We start from the raw sequence: 26,766 nt of genomic DNA, 5'->3' as shown, positions 1-26,766 counted from the left end.
AAAACTAATACATATATTTTTTTGTTTATTTATTACTCTTTTATAATTATTATTTTTCCAAAGAATGTTTTGTTTTAAGAGAAGACAAAAAACTAATTATTATAAATGTTTTTTTCTTGATTCATTCATAAACCCCACGTAAATATTTGAATTTTACTTAAAAATTAAAGTGCATAACTTAAATAATATTAATAATAATGTATAATATAGCTACTGCTACTATATACTGCTTAAAAAAAATAAGGGAACACTTAAACAACACAATGTTGCTTCCAGTGTTCTCTTTATTTTTTGAACAGTATATAGTAGCAGTATATATATATATATATATATATATATATATATATACATATATATATATATATATATATATATATATATATATATATATATATATATATATATATATATATATATATATACTGTATGTATATATATATATATATATATATATATATATATATATATATATATATATATATATATATATATATATATATATATATATATATATATATATATATATATATATATATATATATACAGCTGAATTCATAATTATAAAGTTTTTTTTTATATATATATTTCCCAAATGATGTTTAACAGAGCAAGGAAATTTCAAGGAGTATGCCTGATAATATTGTTTCTTCTCGGGAAAGACTTTTTTGTTTTATTTCGGCTAGAATAAAAGCAGTTTTTATTTTTTAAACACCATTTTAAGGACAATATTATTAGCCTCTTTAAGCTATCAATTTTTTTTTTTTTTTGATAGACCTGCCTAGTTAACCTAATTAGTTAAGCCTTTAAATGCCATTTTAAGCTGCATAGAAGTGTCTTGAAAAATATCTAGTCAAATATTATTTACTTTCATTAAGGCAGAGATAAAAGAAATCAGTTATTCGAGATGAGTTATTAAAACTATTATGATCACAAAAGAGTTAAGGAAATCCGCTCTCCGTTAAACAGAAATTGGGGAAAAAATAAACAGGGAGGCAAATAATTCTAATATTTTTCTTATTTTAATAAAAAATAGAAAAACATTTAAATGTAAAAAAAAAAAAAGAAATAAAGAAAAAAAAAGTTAAGTGTTTATGTTTTCTGTCATAACTAGATATCTGCTAATGTATGGGGTGAGCAGTATCAGAAATACACATTTACTTTATTCTTTTCTCCATCTCCAATGGCTGACATATTTTATTTAATATTTTTAAATGTTGCTTCTCAGGTAATTATATTTTAATTTGTATCATTTTTTCCCCCTGCAGCATGCCACAAGCCCACACATACACACACACACTCAGCTGAAGTGGCCATGCGGCATTAGAAATGTCATGCATCAATTTTGCATCAATCCAAGAGAGTGAGAGTGTATAGAGAGGGTCATGGCGTCCGCAGGTAAATCCGGCCCCTTCACTCAGCTGACAAGCAGAACACCTGAGCTGGAGACCTAAAAGGACATCAATAATGAGAGGTGTGGGAGTGCATCTCCAGAGACGACACAGGCCCTGAGTCTGTCGTCTGCACACACACACCAGCTAATAAGGGTTTAAAAGCCACAACTGTCCACACAGCCCACGCCAAACCCACCGGCCGGCTTTCTCATCCAAACAGCTGCCTGATGCTTTCTGACAGGCCTCAGCTGTGTCCACTGGGGCTCACGCCGGTCAGCGGGTATATCAGCATCAAACAATGCAAACCGCACTTATTATTCAGCTTATTGGGCAATGCTGAAGGACAGTCTTTAGTGTGGTTGACTTCTGCTTCATTTGACTATCTGTAAATGATTAGGAAAACAAATGGCAGCAAACTTGTGCATGATGTATGTTTAACTAATGTGTTTAAGGTACATTATGGACCTGAACTAAAATGTATCTTTAAAGTACAATATGGACCCTTTAGGATCTAACAAATACAATATGTTTAAGGCATAATATTGACCTTTCATAAAATAATAATATGTATCTTCAAGGTGCAAGATGGAACTAATATGTATGTTTACGGTACAATATGGCTCCTTTTGAAACTAAATGTGTCTTTAGGTAAAATATGTACCATTTAGGAACTAAATGTGTCTTTAGGTACAGTATAGCCCCTTTAGGAACTAAATGTGTCTTTAGGTACAATATAGCCCCTCTTTAGGTATAAAATGGACCCTTTAGGAACTAAATGTGTCTTTAGGTATAAAATGGACCCTTTAGGAACTAAATGAGTCTTTAGGTACAATATGGACCCTTTAGGAACTAAATGTGTCTTTAGGTACAATATGGACCCTTTAGGAACTAAATGTGTCTTTTGGTACAATATGGACCTTTTAGGAACTAAATGTGTCTTTAGGTACAATATGGACCCTTTAGGAACTAAATGTGCCTTTAGGTACAATATGGACCCTTTAGGAACTAAATGTGTCTTTAGGTACCATATGGACCCTTTAGGAACTAAATGTGTCTTTAGGTACAATATGGACCCTTTAGGAACTAAATGTGCCTTTAGGTACAATATGGACCCTTTAGGAACTAAATGTGTCTTTAGGTACCATATGGACCCTTTAGGAACTAAATGTGTCTTTAGGTACAATATGGACCCTTTAGGAACTAAATGTGCCTTTAGGTACAATATGGACCCTTTAGGAACTAAATGTGTCTTTAGGTACCATATGGACCCTTTAGGAACTAAATGTGTCTTTAGGTACCATCTGGACCCTTTAGGAACTAAATGTGTCTTTAGGTACAATATGGACCCTCTACGAACTAAAATTGTCTTTAGGAACAATATGGACCCTTTAGGAACTAAAATATATGTTTACAGTACAGTATGGACCTTTTAGAGACTAAATGTGTCTTAAGGTACAATGTGGACCCTTTAGAAACTAAAATGTATGTTTAAGGTACAGTATGGACCTTTTAGGAACAATATGGACTCTTTAGGACCTAAAATGTATGTTCAAGATACAAAATGGACCCTTTAGGAACAAATATCTCTTTAAGGGACAACATGGATCTTTTAGGAACTGCAGTGTATATTTAAGATACAATATAATCCTTTAGAAAATATGTATCTTTATAGTGCAAGATGGTCCCTTAAGGAACTAATATATGATTAAGGTACAATATGGACCTTATAAGAACCAATATGTATCTTTACAACATGGACCCTTAAATATTAAATATAAATTTAAGGCATAATAGACCCTTTAAGACTTAATGCATGTTTGAGGTACAAAATGCATCATTTCAGAACTAAAATGTATGTTTAAGATACATTATGAACCTTTTAGGAACTAAATGTGTCTTTAGGTACAATGTGGACCCTTTAGGAACCAATAACTAGCTTTAGAATATGGACCCTTTGGGAAGTAAATATACATTTAAGGCACAGTATTGACCCTTTAGAAACTAATATGTACAACATGGGTACAACATGGACCATTTAGGAACTGCAAGGCATATTTAAGATACAATATGATCCTTTAGAAAATATGTATCTTTAAGGTGCAAGGTGGTCCCTTTAGGAACTACTCTACAATAAAGGTACAATATGAACCCTTTAGGAACCAATATGTATCTTTACAAAATGGACCTTTAGGAACTTAATATAATATTAAGGGACAGTATAGACCCTTTAGGAACTAAATATAAATGTATGGCACCATATGGACCCTTTAGGAACTTAATATGTGTTTAAGGTACAATATGAACCATTTTGGAACTAAATGCATATTTAAGTACAATATAGACCCTTTAGGAACTATATGTTCAAGGTACAATACAGACCCTTTAGTTATTAATAAAAGTGTACTTTATAAATGTGCTCGAGTGACAGCTTCTTGTACCTTTATTTCTGAGAGTGAAATTCTCTAGCTATTAATTATTGCCTAGTTGCTTTTCACCCACCCTACAGAGCCCAGGTGTTGATTAGAACGGGCCCTCAAAATATTCTCCCAATCCAACAAAGAAGCACGTCATATTTCAGCTTGACTTCTTCATATGTATTTCATCTGGCATCTGGCAAACAACTTATAAATAACTCAAGGGCCATCTTAAATGCATTCCCATGAAATTTTTAGTGACACTGTAATGTAAGCCACTACCTGTCATGAATCGCAAATAACCTCGTGTTTGGCCTGTTGTCCATCAGCTCTCCGTCTTCCTCTTATTTTCTCCAAAGAAAGCAATCTCTTCTGACTGGGGCGGCCGTTCCTTGTCCCCGGATCCAGGCTGGCAATAATTTCGTTGTCATTTCGCTGTGCGGTGACCACATCATTGATGTGACAGTGCCGGGCATTAGGTAAAGTCCCCAGACTAGTGCTCACTTACAGAAGCTGCCTCGATCTGTCGTTGACGGTGATTAGATTAGACCCGGCTGGCAAACACGTTCCTTAGCGACAGGACTTCTTGATTTGCGAGGTCCTTAACCAACCTTCGGAAACTTTTAATACGTGATTTTCAGAAAATAATAAGGATTTGTCCTTGATTTAGATCGCATCTTATTTGGCATGTTCATCTATGATGAAAAAAAGAAGCTTTACAAACAATAACAAAGAAGTGGCAAGTAACACATTTAATTAAATACTACATTTTCAAATGAGAAAACCTGAATCATTTTTTTTTTTTGGAGAAATGCACCAACAATAGGCATTGCATTACTAATTATCGCAGGGGTTTTTACTCTTGCATTTCTGCATTTGGCGGGCGTTTTTATCCAAAGTAACTGAGGTGTATAAAATGGCAACTCATACATGCCTTGGGAATCATACCCATGACATTGGTAGTTTTTTAGTAATAATAATTTATTGTTTGCATTGTCAATTGTTGGCTTTCATCCAAAGTAACCTGTTGTATTATAGGAATATAGTTTGCCAATGCATTCCCTGGTAATCAAACCCATAACCTTGGTGTTGATCATTTTCCAGTTTTAATATTTCAGTCATGGCATTGTTGCGATTTACTGTAGGTTGCATTGGATGCATCATGTTTCATGCAGCACATTTATTCAAAGCAAATTAAACTGTATTAGGGGTTTACAGTTTGTCAGCTCATACTTTCCCTGGGAATTGAACCCGCGACCTTGGTCATTTTCCAGTAATAATAATTTATTGTTTGCATTGTCAGTTGTTGACTTTTATCCAAAGTGGCTTATTGCATTACAGGAATATAGTTTGTCAATGCATTCTCAGCCAACCAAGCCCATCACCTCGGTGTTGATCATTTTCCAGTTTTAATATTTCAGTCATGGCATTTATTGCGATTTTTAGGTTGCAATGGCTGCATCATGTTTAACTTTACACAACTAACAAATGATGTATCATCTACATTTGCAATTTTATTTTCAATTTACATTCATGCAGTTTGCAGACACCTTTATTTAAGGTGACATCGATTGTATAACACATACATTTGATCTTTTTTTTTTTTTTTTTTTGGCGTTCCTTGAGATTCAAACCCATGACCTTGATACTGCTGGTTTTACAGTAATCATATTTAGTCTTTGTTATTGTCTTGATTTAAGTTGCATTAGATACTGGTCTGATGAGTCACTTGTCATCTAGGTTAAACGTTGGCATTAAGCAGCTAATGAATGCCGTGTTGAAAATTCAGTGAGATCTTTAGTATCTAATTTTTACACTTTTATCCAAAGCAAGTTAGGCTGTATTAAAGGTATAGAGTTTGTCAGCTCATGCATTTCCTGGAAATCAAACCCATGACCCTGGTAGTTTTCTGGTAATAATAATAATTTATGGTTTGTATTGTCAGTTCTTGGCTTTCCTCAAAAAAATAAAAAATAAATAAAAAAACTAATTGCATTATAGTTTGTTCTTTAATGCATCCTCTGGGAATTAAATCCAAAACCCTGGTGTTGATCATTTTCCAGGTTTAATATTTTAGTCATGGTGTTGTTTCAATTTACTGTAGGTTGCATTGAATGCATCGCATTGCATGCAACATTTTATCCAAAGCAACTGGGGGCAGCACGGTGGTTGCTGGTTCCCTGGTTCGAGCCCTGGTTGGACCAGCATTTCTGTTAGGAGCTTGCATTTTCTCCCCATGTTGGTGTGGGTTTCCTCCAGTTTTTCCAGTCCAAAGACATGCCATATATGTGAATTGCATGAACTAATTTAGCCGCAATATATGAGTGTGTGTGTGAATGAGTGTATATGGGTGTTTCCCAATATTGGGTTTTGGCTGGAAGGGCATCCACTGTGTAAAACTTATGCTGGAAAAGTTGGCGGTTCATTCTGTGGTGGTGACTTCTGATAAATAAGGAACTAAGCTGAAGAAAAATGAATAAATGACTGTATTAGAAGTATACAGTTTGTCAGTTCATTCTTTCTCTGGGAATTGAACCCCTGACCTTGGTGCTGATGGTTTCCCATTAATAATATTTTGTCCTTGGCATTGTCTTAATTTAGGTTGTTTGGATGCATTGTTTGTGTCTAATCTTTGGCTTGTTCGTCTAGGCTGATGTTGGCAGTGCACAGTTAATAAAGAATCTGACCCGACCTCCAGATTGATGCCACCTATACAAGCTGTTTACGCAGCTGTTCCTTCACAACAGGACTTCTTGATTTGGATGATCCTCAATGAAATATTTAAGAGTGCATGCTTCTATCCAAAGCAAATGAACTGCATTGGATGTATGCATTAATAGGGAATCAATCCCATGATGATTTTTCAGTAATACTATTGTATCCATGGCATTTTCTTGATTTAAAGTGCATTGTGTTATACTCCTATGCTTGGCTTTTTTATCTAGGTGGATGTTGGCCGCGCACAAATAACGAATGCTGAGCTGAGAATTATTTAGTATGTGATTTTAACACACTTGCCCTTTTGGCAGATGCTTAAATCCAAAGCAAGATTGCACTTTGGGTGCCTAGTTTATCAGTTCAAGCTGTTTCTGGGAATCGAACCCATGACCTCGATGTTGATGGTTTTCTGATAATAGTAGTTTATCCTTTAGATTTAGGTTGCATCACAAGTATTGTTGCAGTCTAATGTTTGGCTGGTGCACAACTAATAAAGGATCTGTGGCCCGACGTGCAGATTGATGCCACCTATACAAGCTGTTTTCACAGATATTCATTAATGATAGACTTCTTGATTTGTTTGATCAGCCTCACAGATTCTCAATGGGATTTAGATCAGGACTCTGGCTGGGCCACTTCAAAACGGTAATACATATATACACTTTAAAACACAACAGTCAACTTTATCAAATGAAATGAGTGTAGTTAACTCAAGATTTACTGAAAGTCAATTCTACTCAGTTGAAAAGAGTTCTGAACTCAGTGTTGAAGGTAATGAGTTAAATAAATCCCCTATTACTTCAACTTAATTAGAGTAATGTCACAATACTCGCATATATTCCTTTTTAACTCAAATGGTTTGTAGTTATTGGTTTCCTCAAACTTTTTCAGTTGCCTTAAAGGTGCAGTAGGTGATTGTCTTCAGATTATTTTTTGTGGTGCTGGTTAAAATTCTCTTCACAGTATAATAGTAATGATTAAAGTAAATGATCTAAATGTATTCATATGTATTTTTATATTTTGGGTAAGGCATAAAACAAAAAAAATGTTCATCAAATTAAATAGAGTCGGGCCGGCATGTCTCATAATTCCGATAAGTAGCCTAATCTGTTTGTCAGCAAATGCAGATTTGAACAACTGCGCAGCCTTTTGTACGCAGCTCCGCCGACCGCCGCGAGTTCACGAGAGAGAGCACGTGCGCAATCTGTAAAAACATGCTGAATTAAAACTTTTTAAAAACCTGAATCAATATTGGAGTTACCTTTGCACGCTGGAGAAAGGATGACAATGGCTGAAGGATTTCTCTGAGACAGGTAATGTTCTGTTTTAAAACTGTTTCAGCTTCACGCAAAGCTGATGTAACGTTAGATGTTGATGTTGCAAACGGGTTATATCTGCACAGAAGTGTTGTTCAGCCACTTAAATCTTTCGGTGAAATATTGATAAGACTATTTTCAGTTTTATAAGGGACCTTTTAAAGCATCGATAATGTAGATTTTAATTAGTTTAACAACAAAACACAAGTAAATACCGCTATTCCACCTAGTCTCCCTGTATTGTTTACCATGCAACTCTAAATATTCACTCTGAAATAGCATGTCAGTTTGGCTTGCACGCCGCCGGACAAGCACTAGTCGCTTTTAACACATGAGAGAGGGTTCTTTAGTGGTGCTCGTGTTTCAGGAGGCGTGGCTCTAGACGGCAGGGAAGGGACTGTGATTCAGAGATTTATGCTGTTAGCATTGTGGAAGATCACCTACTGCACCTTAACTTGTTGAGTTTTACAGTACTCAGTTGGTTTGAGTTCTCTTCATTTATCGGGTTTTACTGTGCTTAAATTGCTTCATTTACTCAAATAGGTTAAGTTCACAGTACTCATTAGGATTAGTTTTGAAACTTAAATGGCTTGTTGCAGTCGGTTTCCTCAAGCGGTTTGAGTTACCTTAACTTTTTAGGTTTTACAGTGTACAAGCTTTTTTTAAAGATGTTTATTAACGTTAGGATTAATGTTGCTTGATCAGCCTCAGAGTTTGAACAGGTTTTATGCATTTGGCAGACCCTTTTATCTAACAATTTAGATTGATACGTGCATCCTCTGTGAATTGAACACATGATCTTATTGTTGCAAGCTTTAATGTTTGAGATATAGAAATGCATTCATTTGTTGAATGATTTTAATATTTTGTCCTTGGGCATTGTCTTGATTAAGGTTGCATTGTGTTTTGCTCTTATGTTTGGCTTGTTTATCTAGGTGGATGTTGGCAGCGCACAAATAACGAATGCTGAGCTGAGAATTCTTTAGTATGTGATTTTAACACACTTGCGCTTTTGGCAGATGCTTAAATCCAAAACAAGTTAGATTGCACTTAAGGTGCCTAGTTTATCAGTTCAAGCTGTTCCTGGGAATGGAACCTATGATCTTGGTGTTGATGGTTTTCTGGTAATAACAGTTTATCCTTGGCATTGTCTGGATTTAGGTTGGATCACAAGTATTGTTTTAGTCTGATGTTTGGCTGGTGCACAACTAATAAAGGATCTGTGACCCGACGTGCAGATTGATGCCATCTATACAAGCTGTTTTGCACAGATGTTCATTAATGACAGACTTCTTGATTTGTTTGATCAGCCTCACAGAACTTTAGCATGTGATTTTATGCATCTAATTGTTTTAGAGATGGACAATTTATCAGTTTATGCATCCCCTGTGAATTGAACACATTATTATTATTTTTTAGGGGCTTTTCACCTTTATTTGGAAAGGACAGTAGAGATTGAAGACAGGAAAGTATTGGGAGCATAGAGAGGGGAAGAGTCTGCAAAGGACCCCGAGCCGGGAATCGAACTCGGATCGCTGTTAGCACCATGGTGCTATATGTTGGTGCACTTAACCACTAGGCTATCGGCGCCGACTGAATTGAACACATGATCTTATTATTGCATGCTTTACTGTTTGAGATATAAGAATGCAATCATTTGTTGAATGATTTTAATATTTTGTTCGTGGGCATTGTCTTGATTTAGGAAGCACTGGATACCATGTTTGACTTGTTCACTAGTTAGATTTGTGCATCACACAACAAATGCAAAACTGCAGTCCAGCTTTGGATTGTATTCAAGTTTGGGAGTCTAACCCATGACCGTAATGTTGATGATTTATTTAGATTAAATATTTAGTTATTAGTAGAGCTGCACAGTATTGTGAGAATATGCCATTTTGCTGTTAAATATTGCAATATCGGTTTAACATTTCCCTACATAAAAACAATTTTAATGGCTTTTTAAGGGTGCAGTATGTAAGTTTGAAACACAGTGGTTGAACTAGGTATTGCACCCCTGGTTCAAAACACACGCAGGCTGCCAGATTAACAACATCAACAGCGTGCCTAACTATGGAGCCTAAAGGCTAATTTAAGTAATGCTCTAAATAAAAGCAACGGCACACGATAGAAGGAATATTTTTCATATTAAAAGGACTTTTTGTCCGAGCCAACACCTGAAATATATGTTTTAAATGCGGCTGAACGGCAGAAAACTGACAATGATAAATTTGGTTGCTCGTGATGCATTATTTTTTGCATGTTCATAGGACTAGGTCGCTAAATGAAATTATATTGAATCGCCATAATTTATGTCAAAAACAATGATAAGCTCTGGACTTCTCTCTGGACTTAATCTAAGAGCCAATCCCACAACAATGTGCAACAATGAGAATCTAGAAACTTTGATATTAGACATTCACAAAATTTTTTGGCCACCGAAAATTTGTCGTTTGAAAATATGTTATGCTATTTAATGAATCCTCTAATTTTTGTGGCTTCAGTCATGTGGTACTCTTATAGATCTGGAAGCATTAACTCCTTGTATTGAAATATATATTGCTATCGTTTAATAATTATTGAGATTTTATTTTTTCCTTAACGCCCAGCCCTATGTGTTCATCTGGCTGATGGTAAGCATTACACGACTAATGAATGCAGTGTTGAAAATCCTGTGAGGACTTTATTTTGTGAATTTTAGAAACTTACACTCGTGCATCTGACAGACACTTTTATGTAAGGTGACTTGAATTGCACCTAAGGTGTATAGTTTGTCAGTTCTTGCATTTTCTTGCAAGTGAAACCATGACTTTGAGATTTCATGCTCTACGCTTTGAACTTTCAAAATTATATATAATACATAATTACATAGCGGCATGCAGGCTCAGTGGTTAGCATTGTTACCTCACAGCAAGAAGGTCTCGGCTGGGCCAGGTGGCATTTCTGTGTGGAGTTTGCATGTTCTCCCCGTGTTTGCGTGGGTTTCCTCCAGGTGCTCCGGTTTACCCCACCATCCAAACATGTGCGCTATAGGTGAATTGCATAAGCTAAATTGGCCGTCGTGTATGTGTGTGTGTGTGATTGAGTGTGTATGGGTGTTTTCCAGTACTGGGTTGCAGCTACACTCTCAGAAAAAAATGGTACAGTGGTACTAAAGAAGGTACAAACACTTGTCACTGGGGCAGTAACTTTTTATGGAGCAGAATTGTACTTTAAGACAAAGAAACAAATTTGTACCATTGCAGTTTTTACCTTTATTTGTACCATGGGAAACCAAAATGTACCTTTGGTTTTTCAAAAATAATCCACCAGGATTTTGGATAAGCGATTGGATCAAATCTTGAAAATGGGTTTTTCAAAAGAAAAAATGGATTACATAATCGGGTTAGATCATGTAATCCAATCTTGTTTTTGATCCAGATCAAAACTTTAGTTTGGGTTTTTCAGACTTTTTCGTAGGATTTGAACCACTTTGATCCGAAAAATCTGAATTAAACTGATCCCATCAGAAGTGTGGATTCAGTGTGGATTTCATGCCCACAATGTAATGAAATTTTTTTAAAAGTATCAAATATTACTATATTTGGATCATGCAGTATGTTGCAAGATATCCTATATATTGATAAGGTTTTAATTGTATTTGTTTAACTGTCAGGCTACAGTGATAAGGTAGGCTTTAACGTATTCAGCCTTTCAGTATAGGCCTAAAGTAAAGTAGAAAGAGTTTGGCCCCCAAATAGCTGTCAAAATTGACCAAAAACAACCAATTTTATTCTGTCACTAATTGATATATATATATATATATATATATATATATATATATATATATATATATATATATATATATAYATATATATATATATATATATATATATATATATTTATTTATTTATTTATTTATTTTTCACAATATTTATTAGTGACGCATGCAATGACTACAAAATAAACAAACAAAGAAAAAAATGCAAAGAATGGCAATGAATGATTTTTTAAATCACTTTCAACAATTGCAAAAATAGACTAAAAGGGCAAAAGCACAGCTTCATCTGGCAGAGGAACAACTAAGTATGACCAAACTGCAGCAAACCAAGGCCAGACTTGAAATCCGCTCCTAAAGGCTACTGGGAGCGGACTGCTGGAAGATGATGGGGTGGGGTTTTTCTTGTTTTAAGTATTTTTTTTAAATGTGTGTGTTTTCATTTCAAATAAAAATAGTTATATTGACCCCACATGGGCCATACTCGTTGCTCTTTACATATCTATAGTTCTACACTCTGATTTCCCATCCTGTTTGAGCACTGGTTATCCAGATTTAGTGATCCTAAAAAGTTCCTATCCGGATCAGAATAATCCAATCCAATGTTGCTTTGAAAAACTGGCTCAAAAAGTAAGCTGGATTACGTGATCACGGATCGCAAAAACAGGATTACTAAATCTGTATAAATTTCATCCGGATTACACCTTTTGAAAAACCGGGCCTTTCTGATACAATATTGTACCTTCAACAAAGGTAAAAATCTGATCTAAGAAGGTACCACTACAGTAACAAGACACTTTGTACCTTAACAATGTCAAATGTGTTCCTTCAATAACCATTTAAAGGCGTTTTGCTTTATCCAAAATGTGTCAATTTATTTTCAGTAAGTATAAAAGATCAAATACATTTTTAAACAAAGTTTTTAAATAAAGTTTTTTTGTATAAATGCACCTTTTCCATTTACAATTAAGAGTAAAAAATACTTTAACATGAATCAAGAGATCTATTTTTATGCTGAACATTTCACAACACTTTACACAAAAATGTTATGTAAACACATTCTCCCATGTACAATATAAAACTTTTATTTTCTCCAATTTTCACACAAAACCTTTATAATCACTAAAAATTTCATTTAATTTACTTAATATTAAGATAGAAATAGAATTATGCAAAAGTATTGTAACGAGTTATGCACAATGTTTAATTAGTTTTACAAGACTAAAATGTCTGCATGAACAATTTGCATTTGGAACAGTTGGAGGTTCATTCCTCTGTGGTGACCTTTGATAAATTAGGGATTAAGTCGATGGAAAATAAATGAATGAATGATATAATTACATACTATGTTCTTTTTTATATTAATATTGTCTGTAGGATGTTTTACAATAATATATTTGTGCATATACATTAGACTGGTGAGTATAAAAGCCAACAATAGACCTAAAAAAACAACAACATAAGATTATAGTCCAAAAATTATTAGTCTTAAATTAATTTGTTGGAGAGAAAAAAAACATATATATATATATATATATAAACTTCTTTGAGTTTAAATGTACTTTTTTCTATGCAGTATTGTGTAGACATTACGCTAGAGAATCATTCACACACTAGCTCTACAGTGACGTTTGTGAATGACCAATGGCTTCAGCTGTAGATGTGAATGAATGGGTCAAGAAAGTAGTTCCTCTTACAAAAGGGTTTTTAGACTCTCTGTGTTTGACTTTTTTTTATATACATGATAATGCCGTCAAACTTTTGTATAAATGCAGTATCACACTCGGAGCAGTGCGATGTGGCTGTTTATCAGCGCTGGTGGGACACTACGCCTCAACGCACGTCTCCCACCAGTGCCGATACACAGCCACATTGCGCGGCTACTTATGTGATATTGCTCATATATATATATATATATATATATATATATATATATATATATATATATATATATATATATATATATATATATATATCAATTTTAGGTTTGATAGCATTCATTATTTTTTATTTAGACACTTTTCCATATAACCTTGATCTTGATGTTGCATGCTCTGCTGTTTAAATCACATGAATCCCTTCAATTGTTTATTTTTGTCATGTAAATACTATTTCATCCTTGGCACTGTCTGGATTTCAGTTGCATCAGATCTTTCTCAATTTGCCTTTTTCTTCTACACTATCGCTAATGTTGACCTCTAGCTTAATGTCATCTATATAAGCTGCTATTGCCTTTATGCACTTAATGCAATATACAGTTGAAGTCAAAATTATTAGCTTTCTTTTGAAGTATTTTTCCTTTAAATATTTCTCAAATTATGTTTAACAAAGCAAAAGAAATTACAGTATTTACTATAATATTTTTTCTTTATTTTGGATAGAATAAAAACAGTTTTTATTTTTTTAAACCATTTCAGGTCAATATTATTAGCCCCCTTAAGTAATATTTTTATTGTTAAACAATGATTTGCGCAATCATCATAACGGTAACCTAAATTACCTAGTTAAGCCTTTAAATGTCACTTTAAGCTGTATAGAAGTGTCTTTAACAATATCTAGTCAAATATTACTTACTGACATCATGGCAAAGATAAAATAAATCAGTTATTAGATGATGAGTTATTAAAACTATCATGTTTCCAATTGTGTTGCAAATATCTTCTTTCCATTAATCAGAAATTGCAAAGAAAAAACATACAGGGATGCTAATAATTCAGGAGGGCTAATAATTCTGACTTTAACTGTATATGAATGAACATTTTGCACCTCTTAAAAGACAACAGCATCATTAATCGACTCAAATCAGAACTCTCCAAGCCAATTCATCTCCATTTACAATGGACAAAAAGCATTTAGTAAAATTAGTTAGCGACACACACATACGCCTGACACAAACACACCAGCTGCTCATGTGGGTCAGTGCCGTGTGTTTGTACCCACCTGATGATGGAAAAGCTCTCCATCCAACACAATGACCCCCTGTGGGAGCGGCTGGCCTTACCGTTCCTAATCACGCCGGCCCCTCGGCGATTGTGGCCACTGACTGCGCTAATAAGTGCAAAGTACAGGGGGCTAATACACAACAAAAGGAGAGCACAAAAAACAAGTAGGGGGAGAAAAACAAACTCTTCGGGCAGGCGCATGCACAGTTAATTCAACAATAAGGCCTTAGAGCCGGTAGCCTATTAAAGAGGAGGAGAAAGGGAGGACTGGGAAATAATCCGGTAATGAGGAGGAGAAGATGGCCGCTTGTTCTGCTGGTAGGGTGGCAGGCAAGCCCGTGCATGCATGTTTCAAGAGAATAGATTACTGGACCCCATTGCCCTGTTATAATGACCCTTCTTGTTAGCCTCAGAGATGAAAGCCTCTTCATTATAACTCACAACAACTCACCTTTTGGCTGCATCCCTTTTCTGGGAGACTGAAGATGTTTTGCACCCCTAAACGCATTGTCTTTGGCTGGTGAATCTGTTGGGACGTTGTATGAGGTGCGCTTGGGTCTCACCTGTGTGGGTAAATGTTATAAGAAATGCTTTGGTGCAAAATCATTTCATCAACAGTCATAACAATAATAGAGAATAGCAGTATCGTCTATACAGCAGATTTTTGCTGCTAATTTGTCCAGGACTCCCTGGAAGAAGAGATCTTGCATTTCAATGGGACTATGGTAGAAAAATGGATGGATAGTTGGATGAATGGATAGATGGATAGATTTGATGAATACTTGAAGATGTATTCATTGACTATTAATATTTTTTACTTTAAAATTGCTCAAAAAAAAAAACAATCAATGAAGTATAGTTTATGGATAGATAGATAGATAGATAGATAGATAGATAGATAGATAGATAGATAGATAGATAGATAGATAGATAGATAGATAGATAGATAGATAGATAGATAGATAGATAGATAGATAGATAGATAGATAGATAGATAATATTTGAAGTGTACATTGACTATTATTATTTTTACTATCGATATCATTATAATATGATACATGGGTTGCAACAACATAGGAATAAAACCATGCTTAAAGGGACAGTTCACCCCCCCTAACACACAAAAAAAGGACAATTCTGCCATTCACTCACCCTTCACCCCAATGAACTTATTTCTTCTGTTCAGCAACAAAACAAAATATTCTGAAAAATGTTGGTATAGCAGACACCCATTGACTACCATAGTACATCTTTCCTTCTATAAATGTCGATGGGTGCCAGCAACCAGCACTCTTCATATATATATATTTTTGTGAAAGCCTTAAAGGACAAAACCAAATGAGGGAGATAGATAGATAGATAGATAGATAGATAGATAGATAGATAGATAGATAGATAGATAGATAGATAGATAGATAGATAGATAGATAGATAGATAGATAGATAGATAGATAGATAGATGGATGGATGGATGGATGGGTGGGTGGGTGGGTGGGTGGGTGGGTGGGTGGGTGGGTGGTTGGATGGATGGATGGATGGAAGGAAGGAAGGAAGGAAGGAAAGAAGGATGGAAGGAAGGAAGGAAGGAAGGAAGAAAGGAAGGAAGGAAGGAAGGAAGGAAGGAATGAAGGAAGGATGGATGGAAGGAATGAAGGAAGGAAGGATGGATGGATGGATGGATGCATAGAGAGATGATAGATAGATAGATAGATAGATAGATAGATAGATAGATAGATAGATAGATAGATAGATAGATAGATAGATAGATAGATAGATAGATAGATAGATAGATAGATAGATAGATAGATAATCTAGATAGATAATCTAGATAGATAGATAGATAGATAGATAGATAGATAGATAGATAGATAGATAGATAGATAGATAGATAGATAGATAGATAGATAGATAGATAGATAGATAGATAGATAGATAGATAGATAGATAGGTGGGTGGGTGGATGGATGGATGGATGGAAGGGAGGAAGGAAGGAAGGAAAGAAGGATGGAAGGAAGGAAGGAAGAAAGGAAGGAAGGAAGGAATGAAGGAAGGATGGATGGAAGGAATGAAGGAAGGAAGGATGGATGGATGGATGCATAGATAGATAGATAGATAGATAGATAGATAGATAGATAGATAGATAGATAGATATATAGATAGATAGATAGATAGATAGATAGATAGATAGATAGATAGATAGATAGATAGATAGATAGATGAGGTCATTTTAATCTTTGGATGAACTTTCCCTTTAATGTAAAACAAACATGTAAGGATTATTGATAAATAAAGAGTTTTATCATAGGCTTATCATTATCAGTCTTTCCAACAGAAATAGGATTGCTTGTTCTTTTGTTGCTGACGTCACCTATTCAGTCTCTATGGCTGGCTTTTTGGCGCAAATTCATTTGTCACTTGATAATACGGCTAATACTAAACCGATATTTGGCCAAGTGTTGGCTCCATGTGTTACACTGGTAAATTTCACACTTGTAGTGTTATGCATTTACAAACGTGTCCGTTGTATTATTTAGTCTATGTTATGGTAATAATTTTGCATATTGTTGGGCCTGTGCCGTTGATAGTGATATTAATCATTTTTTTGTGTGTGGAAATCTAAGGGAAAAAGCTAGAGGAGATCCACTAATGCGATTAATTATTTTTAATATTATATATCATCAGTTGTAATAAAGCGTCCACCTGATGCTGCCGTGCTAAGTGTGTTTTTACGCCATTTAAAGGGCCAGTGCATGAGGCGCAGAGGCTCATCAAAGACTTCAGCGGTGCTTTCTAATCGGTCGTGTGGAGAGTCAGTTGTGGCAGTGAGACAGGTGAGATGAACTGATAAGAAGAACCTATTTCAGGCTGCTGAGGGGGAGGACGATGTGATTCCTATCAGATGACCGCTGGGATGCTGACAGACGTGTTACTCTAGAATATGGCAAAGCTGAGGGGTGATTAGGTAAAACTTTTGAACACTAACTGCGAGGTATGATTTATGAGAAAAAAATAAATACAAGCGTGCATTTGCTTGATTGCAAAGAGCAATTGCGTTATTATTTACCCCGTTGATTAAAGGCGATATAGGTAAATAAAATGATAGATGAAATTAGATAAAATGAAAACTGCCTTATTTATTTATTAACCTTTTTTGATTTTATTATTTCTTGTTTGACACAAAAACAGATATTTTGAAGAATGCCGTTTGCTCATCGACTTCCATAATACATTGAAAGCAGTCCCAACATTTTTCAAAATATCTTCTTTTGTGTTCAATAGCCGAAAGAAACTAAAATATGCTTTGGAAAAGTGAGTAAATGATGACAGAATTTAATTGTTTGGGTTTGCTATCTCTTTAATACGCAATGCATTTATTAAAATTACACCCCAATATAGTATAATATTATAAATACTATCTATCTATCTATCTATCTATCTATCTATCTATCTATCTATCTATCTATCTATCTATCTATCTATCTATCTATCTATAAACTATACTTCATTGATTGTTTTTTTTTGGAGCAATTTTATAGTAAAAAATATTAATAGTCAATGAATACATCTTCAAGTATTCATCAAATCTAATAATACATGTCTGATGTCTGTCTAGCTATATATATATATATATATATATATATATATATATATATATATATATATATATATATATATATATATATATAAATGACTATAACATGATCATGCTTAAAGGGACAGTTCACCCCAAAAAGAAAATTCTGCCATTCATTTTTTTTTCACCCTTAACCCATTTGAACTTTTTTCTTCTGTTCAACACAAAATGATAGATATTCTGGAAAAAAACGCAACGCATAATTTTTCTTAATCAAATAAAGGTTGTAGGCTTCGTTACTTGCCAAACGCACTTTGGATACCGGAGAAAGCAGACGCATCTTTATATGAGAGTCTTCTGAATCCCATTCAATATGTCTCCATAAATGCTTCTTTAAAGATGTTGGCTGCGATCCACAAACCTCAGAAGTGTCTAGCAGTCAGCATGCGAACTAAATAAGACCATATGAGGTGAAAAAAATAAGTTATACATATATGAAATATGTATCGCAATTTAATAGTATAATCCTAATTTAATTCGCATGTTTTTTATGTTATTGCGCGGTCTTTCAGCTAAATAATTCATCGCCAGTGCTATATTTTTAGTTTTTTATTAAAATTTTTTATTTATTTGTATTATATTTTATTATATAATAGTATTTTTTTAAACTGAATGTGGTTGGTTTGTAGGTTGGATTGACTCATGCCTGATTTTATTGTCTCAGGCAATGTTTTGAAGCGTAAAGCGTTGAATGCATAACCTGAAGTAGTCCATCCCCATCAAATATTGATATGTCTTGGGAGCAGTAAACAGATCTTCAGGAGAGGCCAATATTTCACGCTATAACGCAAACATTTTAGGTAGGGCGCGAGGCGTGTCATTTCAAGCGTTTTAAATAATGAATAATCAAGTTTTCCCTCCGATTATATTCGGCACACAATGGCTTCGAGTGCAAGACAATAGGGTTTATTTGCACTACTTAGTGGGCTACTAAGAAGCGCACGAGCCCCAATTTTCACAGAGTACAGTATACAAACATGGATGACCAGCAGAAGTGAATACACTGTGGCGTGCGAGCCTCCTTGATTACACTAATTAAGTTCTGTCTAATTAAATTACCGTCACGTGTTAACCAATAGCAAAAGTTGATTCATTAAGCATGCAGACCGAGCACTGAAAAGCAGAGCCTTTCCTGATTGCAGGCTAGTATCAATTGGCTAATTTGCTGTCTTGCACAAAGTAGCTCGAACCGCAGGAAGGCGTTAGTTTTCTCTCGCGCTCGCGTTAATTGCTATTTGTCATCGAGAGATGCAGCTCGAGCGTTGCATCTCGCCAGCTCTCGCGCGCTCCAAGAAATGTATGATTGTGGGCAGTGGCTACCCAAACGCACAAGCGTCTGAGCTCGCCTTGCAGGACTACCCTATTATATCAATCGGCGACAACCTGGAGAGAAGTTCACCTCTGAAAAAAAACTCCGCTGGGATGACGAATCAGTCAGAGGCAGACAATTTCGCCGACTCGAAGGACTCATCAGGGGACGTCCAGCGAGGCAAACTCTCTCCTGATCTTGACGGAGTCGCCGACAGTCGTCACACTTTCGATGGATCTGCAGGAGAAAGGTATCTCCTGTCTCAGTCCAGTCAAGTTCAGCCGAGTCCTACCACCATGTTTCCCTACCCGAGTCAGCATGGACCGACGCACCCGGCTTTCTCCATCGCCAGCCCGAGCCGCTACATGGCGCACCACCCGGTCATCACGAACGGAGCCTACAACAGCCTATTGAGCAACTCTTCTCCGCAAGGTTACGCGACCGCCGGGTACCCGTACGCGCAACAGTATGGACACGCGTACCAGGGCACGGCTTTCTACCAGTTTTCCTCCGCGCAAGCAGGACTCGTGCCCGGCAAAGCGCAGGTTTACCTCTGCAACAGGGCCCTGTGGCTTAAATTCCACAGGCATCAAACGGAGATGATTATTACCAAGCAGGGACGGTAGGTGTTTTTGCTGTTACGGTTATAAATGAGTGTTTGCCAAACTATTGTTTCCACAAATGGATGTTTTCGTTTGGCGAATATCAATAGGGACATATTAAGACACATATAAAACATATATCTTTTTCTTCCGACAAATACGAAGCTGTTTTTTTATTTTTTTATTTCAGTTTGCATTTTCCGGGAACAAAATATAAACGATTTAATAAAAATAAATTAAATGAACGTTTTCATAATAATAATAATAATAATAATAATAATAATAATAATAATAATAATAATAATGATAATAATAATAATAGTAACAATAATAATAATTATTATTATTATTGTTATTATTATTATTATTATTATTATTATTATTATTATTATTTATTGTTCTTATTGGTTAATTTAATTTTCTTTATTCATTTTATTTTGGAAGGACACACTTTTTACTTCTTCAAAATACCTAAACACCCAATACCTATATATTTAAATTCGTTTGCATTACTTTAATTCTTCTTCATTAATTCAAAGGCATTCACATATTTATTTATATATATAAAGAATTTAAGGTTGTTGCAAGCAGCACTGGAGTGTTATGCATTGAAACTTTACATTTTATTTTCCCTCAGACGAATGTTCCCGTTTTTGAGTTTCAATATATCTGGTCTCGACCCAACGGCGCATTACAATATCTTTGTGGACGTGATTCTTGCTGATCCGAATCACTGGCGCTTTCAAGGAGGAAAATGGGTCCCGTGCGGCAAAGCGGATACGAATGTAACAGGTGAACAAAATATGCTTTTTGTTTCATAGTTTATCTAATAACAAACTATTATTATTATTTTTATTTGTATTATTATTATTTCACATTAATCATAGTAATTATTTTGATGATGATAATAATGCTAACAACAATCTGTTTAAATAACATTAATTGTACAAGACGCATATGAGTTTTGGTTTGTTTATTTATTTAGCTATTTAATTTTATTTTTATGTGTGTTGTCCTGCCTCAGCACTGACATTCCCTTTCTAATATTTATGAACAGGGAACAGAGTGTACATGCACCCGGATTCGCCAAACACCGGCGCGCACTGGATGCGTCAAGAGATTTCCTTTGGAAAACTTAAGCTAACCAACAATAAAGGAGCAACCAACAACACAGGACAGGTCAGTTATTAATCGATGGATTTGCTTTTTATTTAAATAATTGTAATTGCATTATACTTTGTCATTAATTCGGGCTGCGTTTTAACTGACAATATTGCGCATTTGCAGTAAGAATATTCCATTATTTGGGTTTGGAAAGCATTTTACAGACCTTACTTATTAAACGTATGTAAATAAAAGCAACTGTTCAAAATAATCAGCACAATTAAACGAAATAATATCTTTTTATATTAATGTAAATCTATATTAGGAAAAGGTAAACAAAAACTTGATGTTTATTAAACGTTGCATTCGTTTTTGTACGCATGACATGTACCAGCTTAAATTATTTAACATATTAAATGTAATCCAGTTAATTTGTTGCTATGAATTATTGGTTTACATTTATGCGCTTCAAATTGTGAAGGAGCTAATTTGCTTCAATGTGTTTGAATGGAAGCACGCGAGCGTAAAGACGCGTGAAGGGATGTTTTCTGACTCTCGTTTTTTCGCTTGAATTCCTGCAGATGGTCGTCCTGCAGTCGCTGCATAAATACCAGCCTCGACTGCATGTGGTGCAGGTGAACGAGGACGGAACGGAGGACACGAGCCAACCCGGGCGCGTGCAGACCTTCACTTTCCCCGAGACGCAGTTCATTGCTGTCACCGCATATCAAAACACTGATGTAAGAGAAAGAGAATTGTGTTGATAATTCGGTTGATTTGTGGAATATTAAAGTGTTTTTAATGGTTTGAATTGTGTTGTTTACAGATCACGCAGCTAAAAATCGACCACAACCCATTCGCAAAAGGATTCCGTGACAATTATGACACGTAAGTTTTGATTTTATCTTGTTGAAATTACATTTAGATGCTTTCTAATTTGTCTGAACAAACATTATTAGCCTAAATAAATAAATCAAATCATATTTAATATTACCGACTTGAGTGAAACTTATAGGTTCGGATGAAATTAATAGTTTTTTGGGCTTAACCTTAATAGATATCCTGCATTTGTGGATGATAATTTATTTGTCCTGCTGAATATTTTGGCAAAACGTGATTATTCTATGAAGAATAATAATGCGCGTGCATTTAATTTGGTAATCAGCGCGTCTGGTTTTCATAAATCTGTCAAATGACAGAGAAATGATTTTATTGACAGAAATCCCATTGGCCAGTGTATTAATAACCATTTGTGCGTTGTTTGTGATTTGGCATGGGTTTGGATATCTTAATTTTCCTTCCCAGGATCTCATTGTTGCCATGCAAACATTCAATGACCGTCTATTCTTCTTCTTCTTCTTCTTCTTCTTCTTCTTTTTCTTTTTCTTATACTAATAATAATAATAATAATAATAATAATAATAATAGGACAATGAGGTGGCAATAATAATAATAATAATAATATTATTATTATTATTATTATTATTATTATTATTATTATTAGGACAATGAGCTGGTAATAATAATAATAGTAATTATTATTATTATTATTATTATTATCATCATTATTATCCCAATTATTATTATTATTGTATTATCATTGTAGTTCTTGTTGTTACATTATTGTAATTATTAGTTTTGGGTGAAACAACATAGTTATGTTTGATATTTTAATATAACACTCATTTGTGCAATAAGCATATGCATTGTCCGTGTGCGGTGCTAATTTGTTCATTTGCGCAATTACGCGCAGAATATAAAATATTTTGTTCTCCCGCGCGTTTGCGACACTTTATTTACGGTCAGCCACGCATCTCATATGCGAGATTAACGTGTGTTTGTCCACCATCTTTCTCCAGTGTCTACACAGGCTGCGACATCGATCGGTTGACGCCGTCCCCGGGTGACTCTCCGCGCTCTCAGATCATGCCTAGCGCAAGATATGCCATGACTGGTTCTTTCCTGCAGGACCAATTTGTCAGCTCGTATGCCAAGTCCCGCTTTCACCCTGGCGTCGGAGGCGCTCCTGGCACGGACCGCAGCGTCCCACTTAGTAACAGCTTGCTCTCCCCGCAACAAACCGAGGAGACCACGGTGGCCTCCCCGCAGCGATGGTTTGTCACCCCTGCCAACAACCGACTGGACTTTGCCGCCTCGGCATACGATGCTGCTGCGGCTGCTGATTTCGCCGGTAACGCGGCCACCCTTCTGTCGTACGCAGCTGCCGGAGTTAAAGCGCTGCCCCTGCCCGGTGCGGGATGCTCCAACAGACCTCTGGGGTATTACGGCGAGCCACCGGGGTGGGGCACCCGCACACCACCGCAATATTGCAGTAAATCCAGCTCTGTTCTGTCTTGCTGGCCGTCCAACTCCGTAGGGAGCAGAACGACCGCCTCAAGCTACCTGGTCCCGGGACTAGAGGACGGAGACCCCATTGCGCCCGAGAGGTCACCGCTAGGCGGGGCGGATGAGTCCAAACCTAAAGACCTGTCTGAATCCAGCTGGATAGAAACCCCGTCCTCAATTAAGTCGATCGATTCGAGCGATTCTGGGATTTTTGAGCAAGCCAAGCGGAGGAGGATTTCGCCATCTGCCACGCCGGTTTCCGAGACGTCGTCTCCATTAAAATCTGAAATGTTGACGCCGAGGGAATGCGAGAAAAACTGCTCCAAGGACATCGGCTACTACAGCTTTTACCCCCACAGTTAGAAAACTCGGACCGACTAATGCATGGCTCGTGTGTTCAAGGATTCACAAAAGTGACTTATAATCTATTTATGTCCTGCTATTTATTTATTTGTTTATTTATTTGCTCTTATATCCGGTCGCGTCGTTCTAAGGACGCCACGCGTCGAGTTTTAACGGAAAAAAACGGACACTTGATCAAATATGTACGCGGTTTTCGTAACCAAATGACATTTTAAGGTTTTAACTGTCAAACCTATTGTAAGTATGAAAGTACTGTACATAATTGTATTTATCTATTCATTTGTGATTCTTCTCGTTGAATGTTGATGTATAATATAGAAAACCGAATTAGGTTTATGTTAAATGTACTTAGAAAACGTACTTACGTTCGTTAGTTCGAATAGCTACATATATTAAATATTTTGATGTCTGAAAAAATAAGGATACATCTCGTATAGGTTCCAGTTGTGATGACAAAAACGATACGACTGAATTGGAAGTAGCTGCTAATCCGTTGAAAAGCCCGCCAAAAAGAGTTCCTCTGACAGGAAAAATGGCGGACGCATGTCTGTCAGAGGTTGATTTTATGTAAGCTTATATTGATGTTGCTTTTAGAGTCGCGTCGTTTGTTCGTAAATATCATAGTCCGTAGTTTCATTTTGTGAACCTTGTTGAAATGTTTTTAACCACACCAGCGTAAAATCATTTATCCCATTACCTTTTTTGTAGAGATAAAAACATAGACAACCATTCCACGTATTAACAACCCAGGCATTTCATTTGTATTTCATGGGTTGTTTTCTCATGAGGAAAATCGCGAGTTAGGCCTGCTAATGTGTAAAGCTAATGTAATTTGTGGTGTGCTTACTTGCAATAAATATGACAGAATGTGAAACCCCGGGCAAAGTACACAAGCTTCAAGCTAAGCTGATTTCAAAACCAAATATTTGTACCATTTTCTCTACCTGTTCTTGAGGTATATTGAAACGCCAGTCACAATGTGAATTCCGTTGCCTGTTCGATGCATTTTCATAATAAAATGTAGTCATGCAATGCAACAATTAAGATAATCGCCCAGAACAAACTCTTTGGTAGTTCTGTACAATTTATAGATGGATTTTTTACTGCAATTTATAGAAGCCCAAAAGGTAAACAGTAGAGTTAATAACAAAATAACAGACCAGATACATTTAGATAATGAGATTTAAGTGAATATATTTGGGCACATTTTGGTTGTCAAATATAGGCGGTGTGAGCATTACACCTGTGATTTTATATGGTCCATTTCAGGGCAAATTTAATTGGATTTTAAACCCATTCATGACCTGGATTTAAAAAAAACAGACCAATATTTATGTTTTTAAGACCTTTTGAATTAGGGTTTAGATATTGTAGTGACCTGATTCATTAAAACTCTGCTGTAAACACCTTCATAAGCAATTTTGAATGCATCCACAATAAACAGTTAATTTGTTAGTATGGTTGATATTTTAATGTAGTGCAATTACATTGTTTTAGGTTTGACTTGCATCTAGATATTATTACTGCACAATTTAAAACATAACAATATTTTATCAATCATGATAAGAGGTCAATATGATAGACATTTCTGTTTTTTTTTCAGTTATTTAAGCTCGTTTACATCCACATGCAACCTTCATATGTATGTAAATGAGCGGTATGCTATTATTAAACAGGCAGACTGAATCAACTGAGACCATTTACAATTTCTATTTTTTTCACTGTGTCTGAAGGTTAAATAGATTCATAAAAAATCCATTACATCTGTGACTCATAATCTTGGTCTTGGAGTTTTGCACATTATCTGAGGCTTCCTTTACTGAATATTAAATATCATGCTGTCAGAAAAGCCACACATTTTAGTCTTAGGACTGAGATCCTTTGTATTTTGATCTTATTAAATATTCTTACAGTAACTCCAAGACCTGAACTGTCTGATCATACACACTGAGCAGTCATTGAGTAAATTGCATCAAGCTACTCTTGCCTTTTTTATTTGATCTGGCATGCAGAAATAGTCAGTAGTGTGGCAGTCTCATTTTCTCATTTCAGATATTTTTATCTTTATATATATATATATATATATATATATATATATATATATATATATATATATATATATATATATAGTAGTCAACGTTTGTAATGCATCAAAACCTTTCATCAAAGTTGTCCTAAATCTATTGATCAACACCCAATTTTTTCGTTGGATGATTTTAAAAATCTTTTGATCCACTTCAAATGTTGACTGCTGTATATTTATATATTTCTGATGGTTTGCTGCCTCCCTGTGGTTCATTGATAGGCTCTAAAAGTACAAAAGGCAGTCTTATAAATGCGATATTTTAGATTTCTTGTATATAATTATGAGATTGGCATACCGATATTTATTTTATCTTATTTATGTATAATAAAAAAGACGTCAGAGGAAAAAAGTCGGGATGGTCAATGAATCACATTAGACCTTTAAAACGCCTGACACTGCATTGCAAGCTTGGGAACACTAGATGGCGACAGCGTCGTAGTGATGAAATCCAATAGTCTTTTAGCATTCATTTTTGCAAGATTTTTGTGTATTTTCACAGCAAAGCAATGGCTTATTGAAAAAAAAAGTTTAAATTTTATACCGCAAAATAAATAAAGATAAATAAAAATGTCCCTGTAAAATCTTGGAAGGACTGACCGTTATAATAATTGTACGCTCTTCATTCTATCATTAATTTTTCTTCTGCATACTCTTTTATTTATTAGGGATCACCACAGGGGAATGAACTGCCAACTATTCTGGTATATGTTTTACACTGCGAATGCCCTTCCAACCACAACCCAGTACTGGGAAACTCCCATACACTCTCACATTCACACATACA

General features: G+C 35.4%; 2 protein-coding genes across 2 annotated transcripts in view; one reads left to right on the top strand and one right to left on the bottom strand.

Moving 5' to 3' along the window:
- The window catches only part of rbms1b (RNA binding motif, single stranded interacting protein 1b), a 447,127-nt gene that overhangs the window by 328,810 nt on the left and 91,551 nt on the right, over positions 1-26,766 (bottom strand). The gene's annotated exons all lie outside the window — the stretch shown is intronic.
- Positions 19,337-25,582, top strand: tbr1b (T-box brain transcription factor 1b). Its single transcript, NM_001115090.3, is given in 6 exon segments — positions 19,337-20,103; positions 20,721-20,875; positions 21,141-21,262; positions 21,769-21,927; positions 22,014-22,075; positions 23,047-25,582. Coding segments are annotated over 6 exon segments (2,031 nt in total). The 5' UTR covers positions 19,337-19,420; the 3' UTR covers positions 23,897-25,582.

The sequence above is a fragment of the Danio rerio genome, chromosome 9 (genome assembly GCF_049306965.1).
Source record: "Danio rerio strain Tuebingen ecotype United States chromosome 9, GRCz12tu, whole genome shotgun sequence".
NCBI lineage: Eukaryota > Metazoa > Chordata > Actinopteri > Cypriniformes > Danionidae > Danio > Danio rerio.
This window is presented reverse-complemented; position numbering and strand designations above follow the sequence as displayed.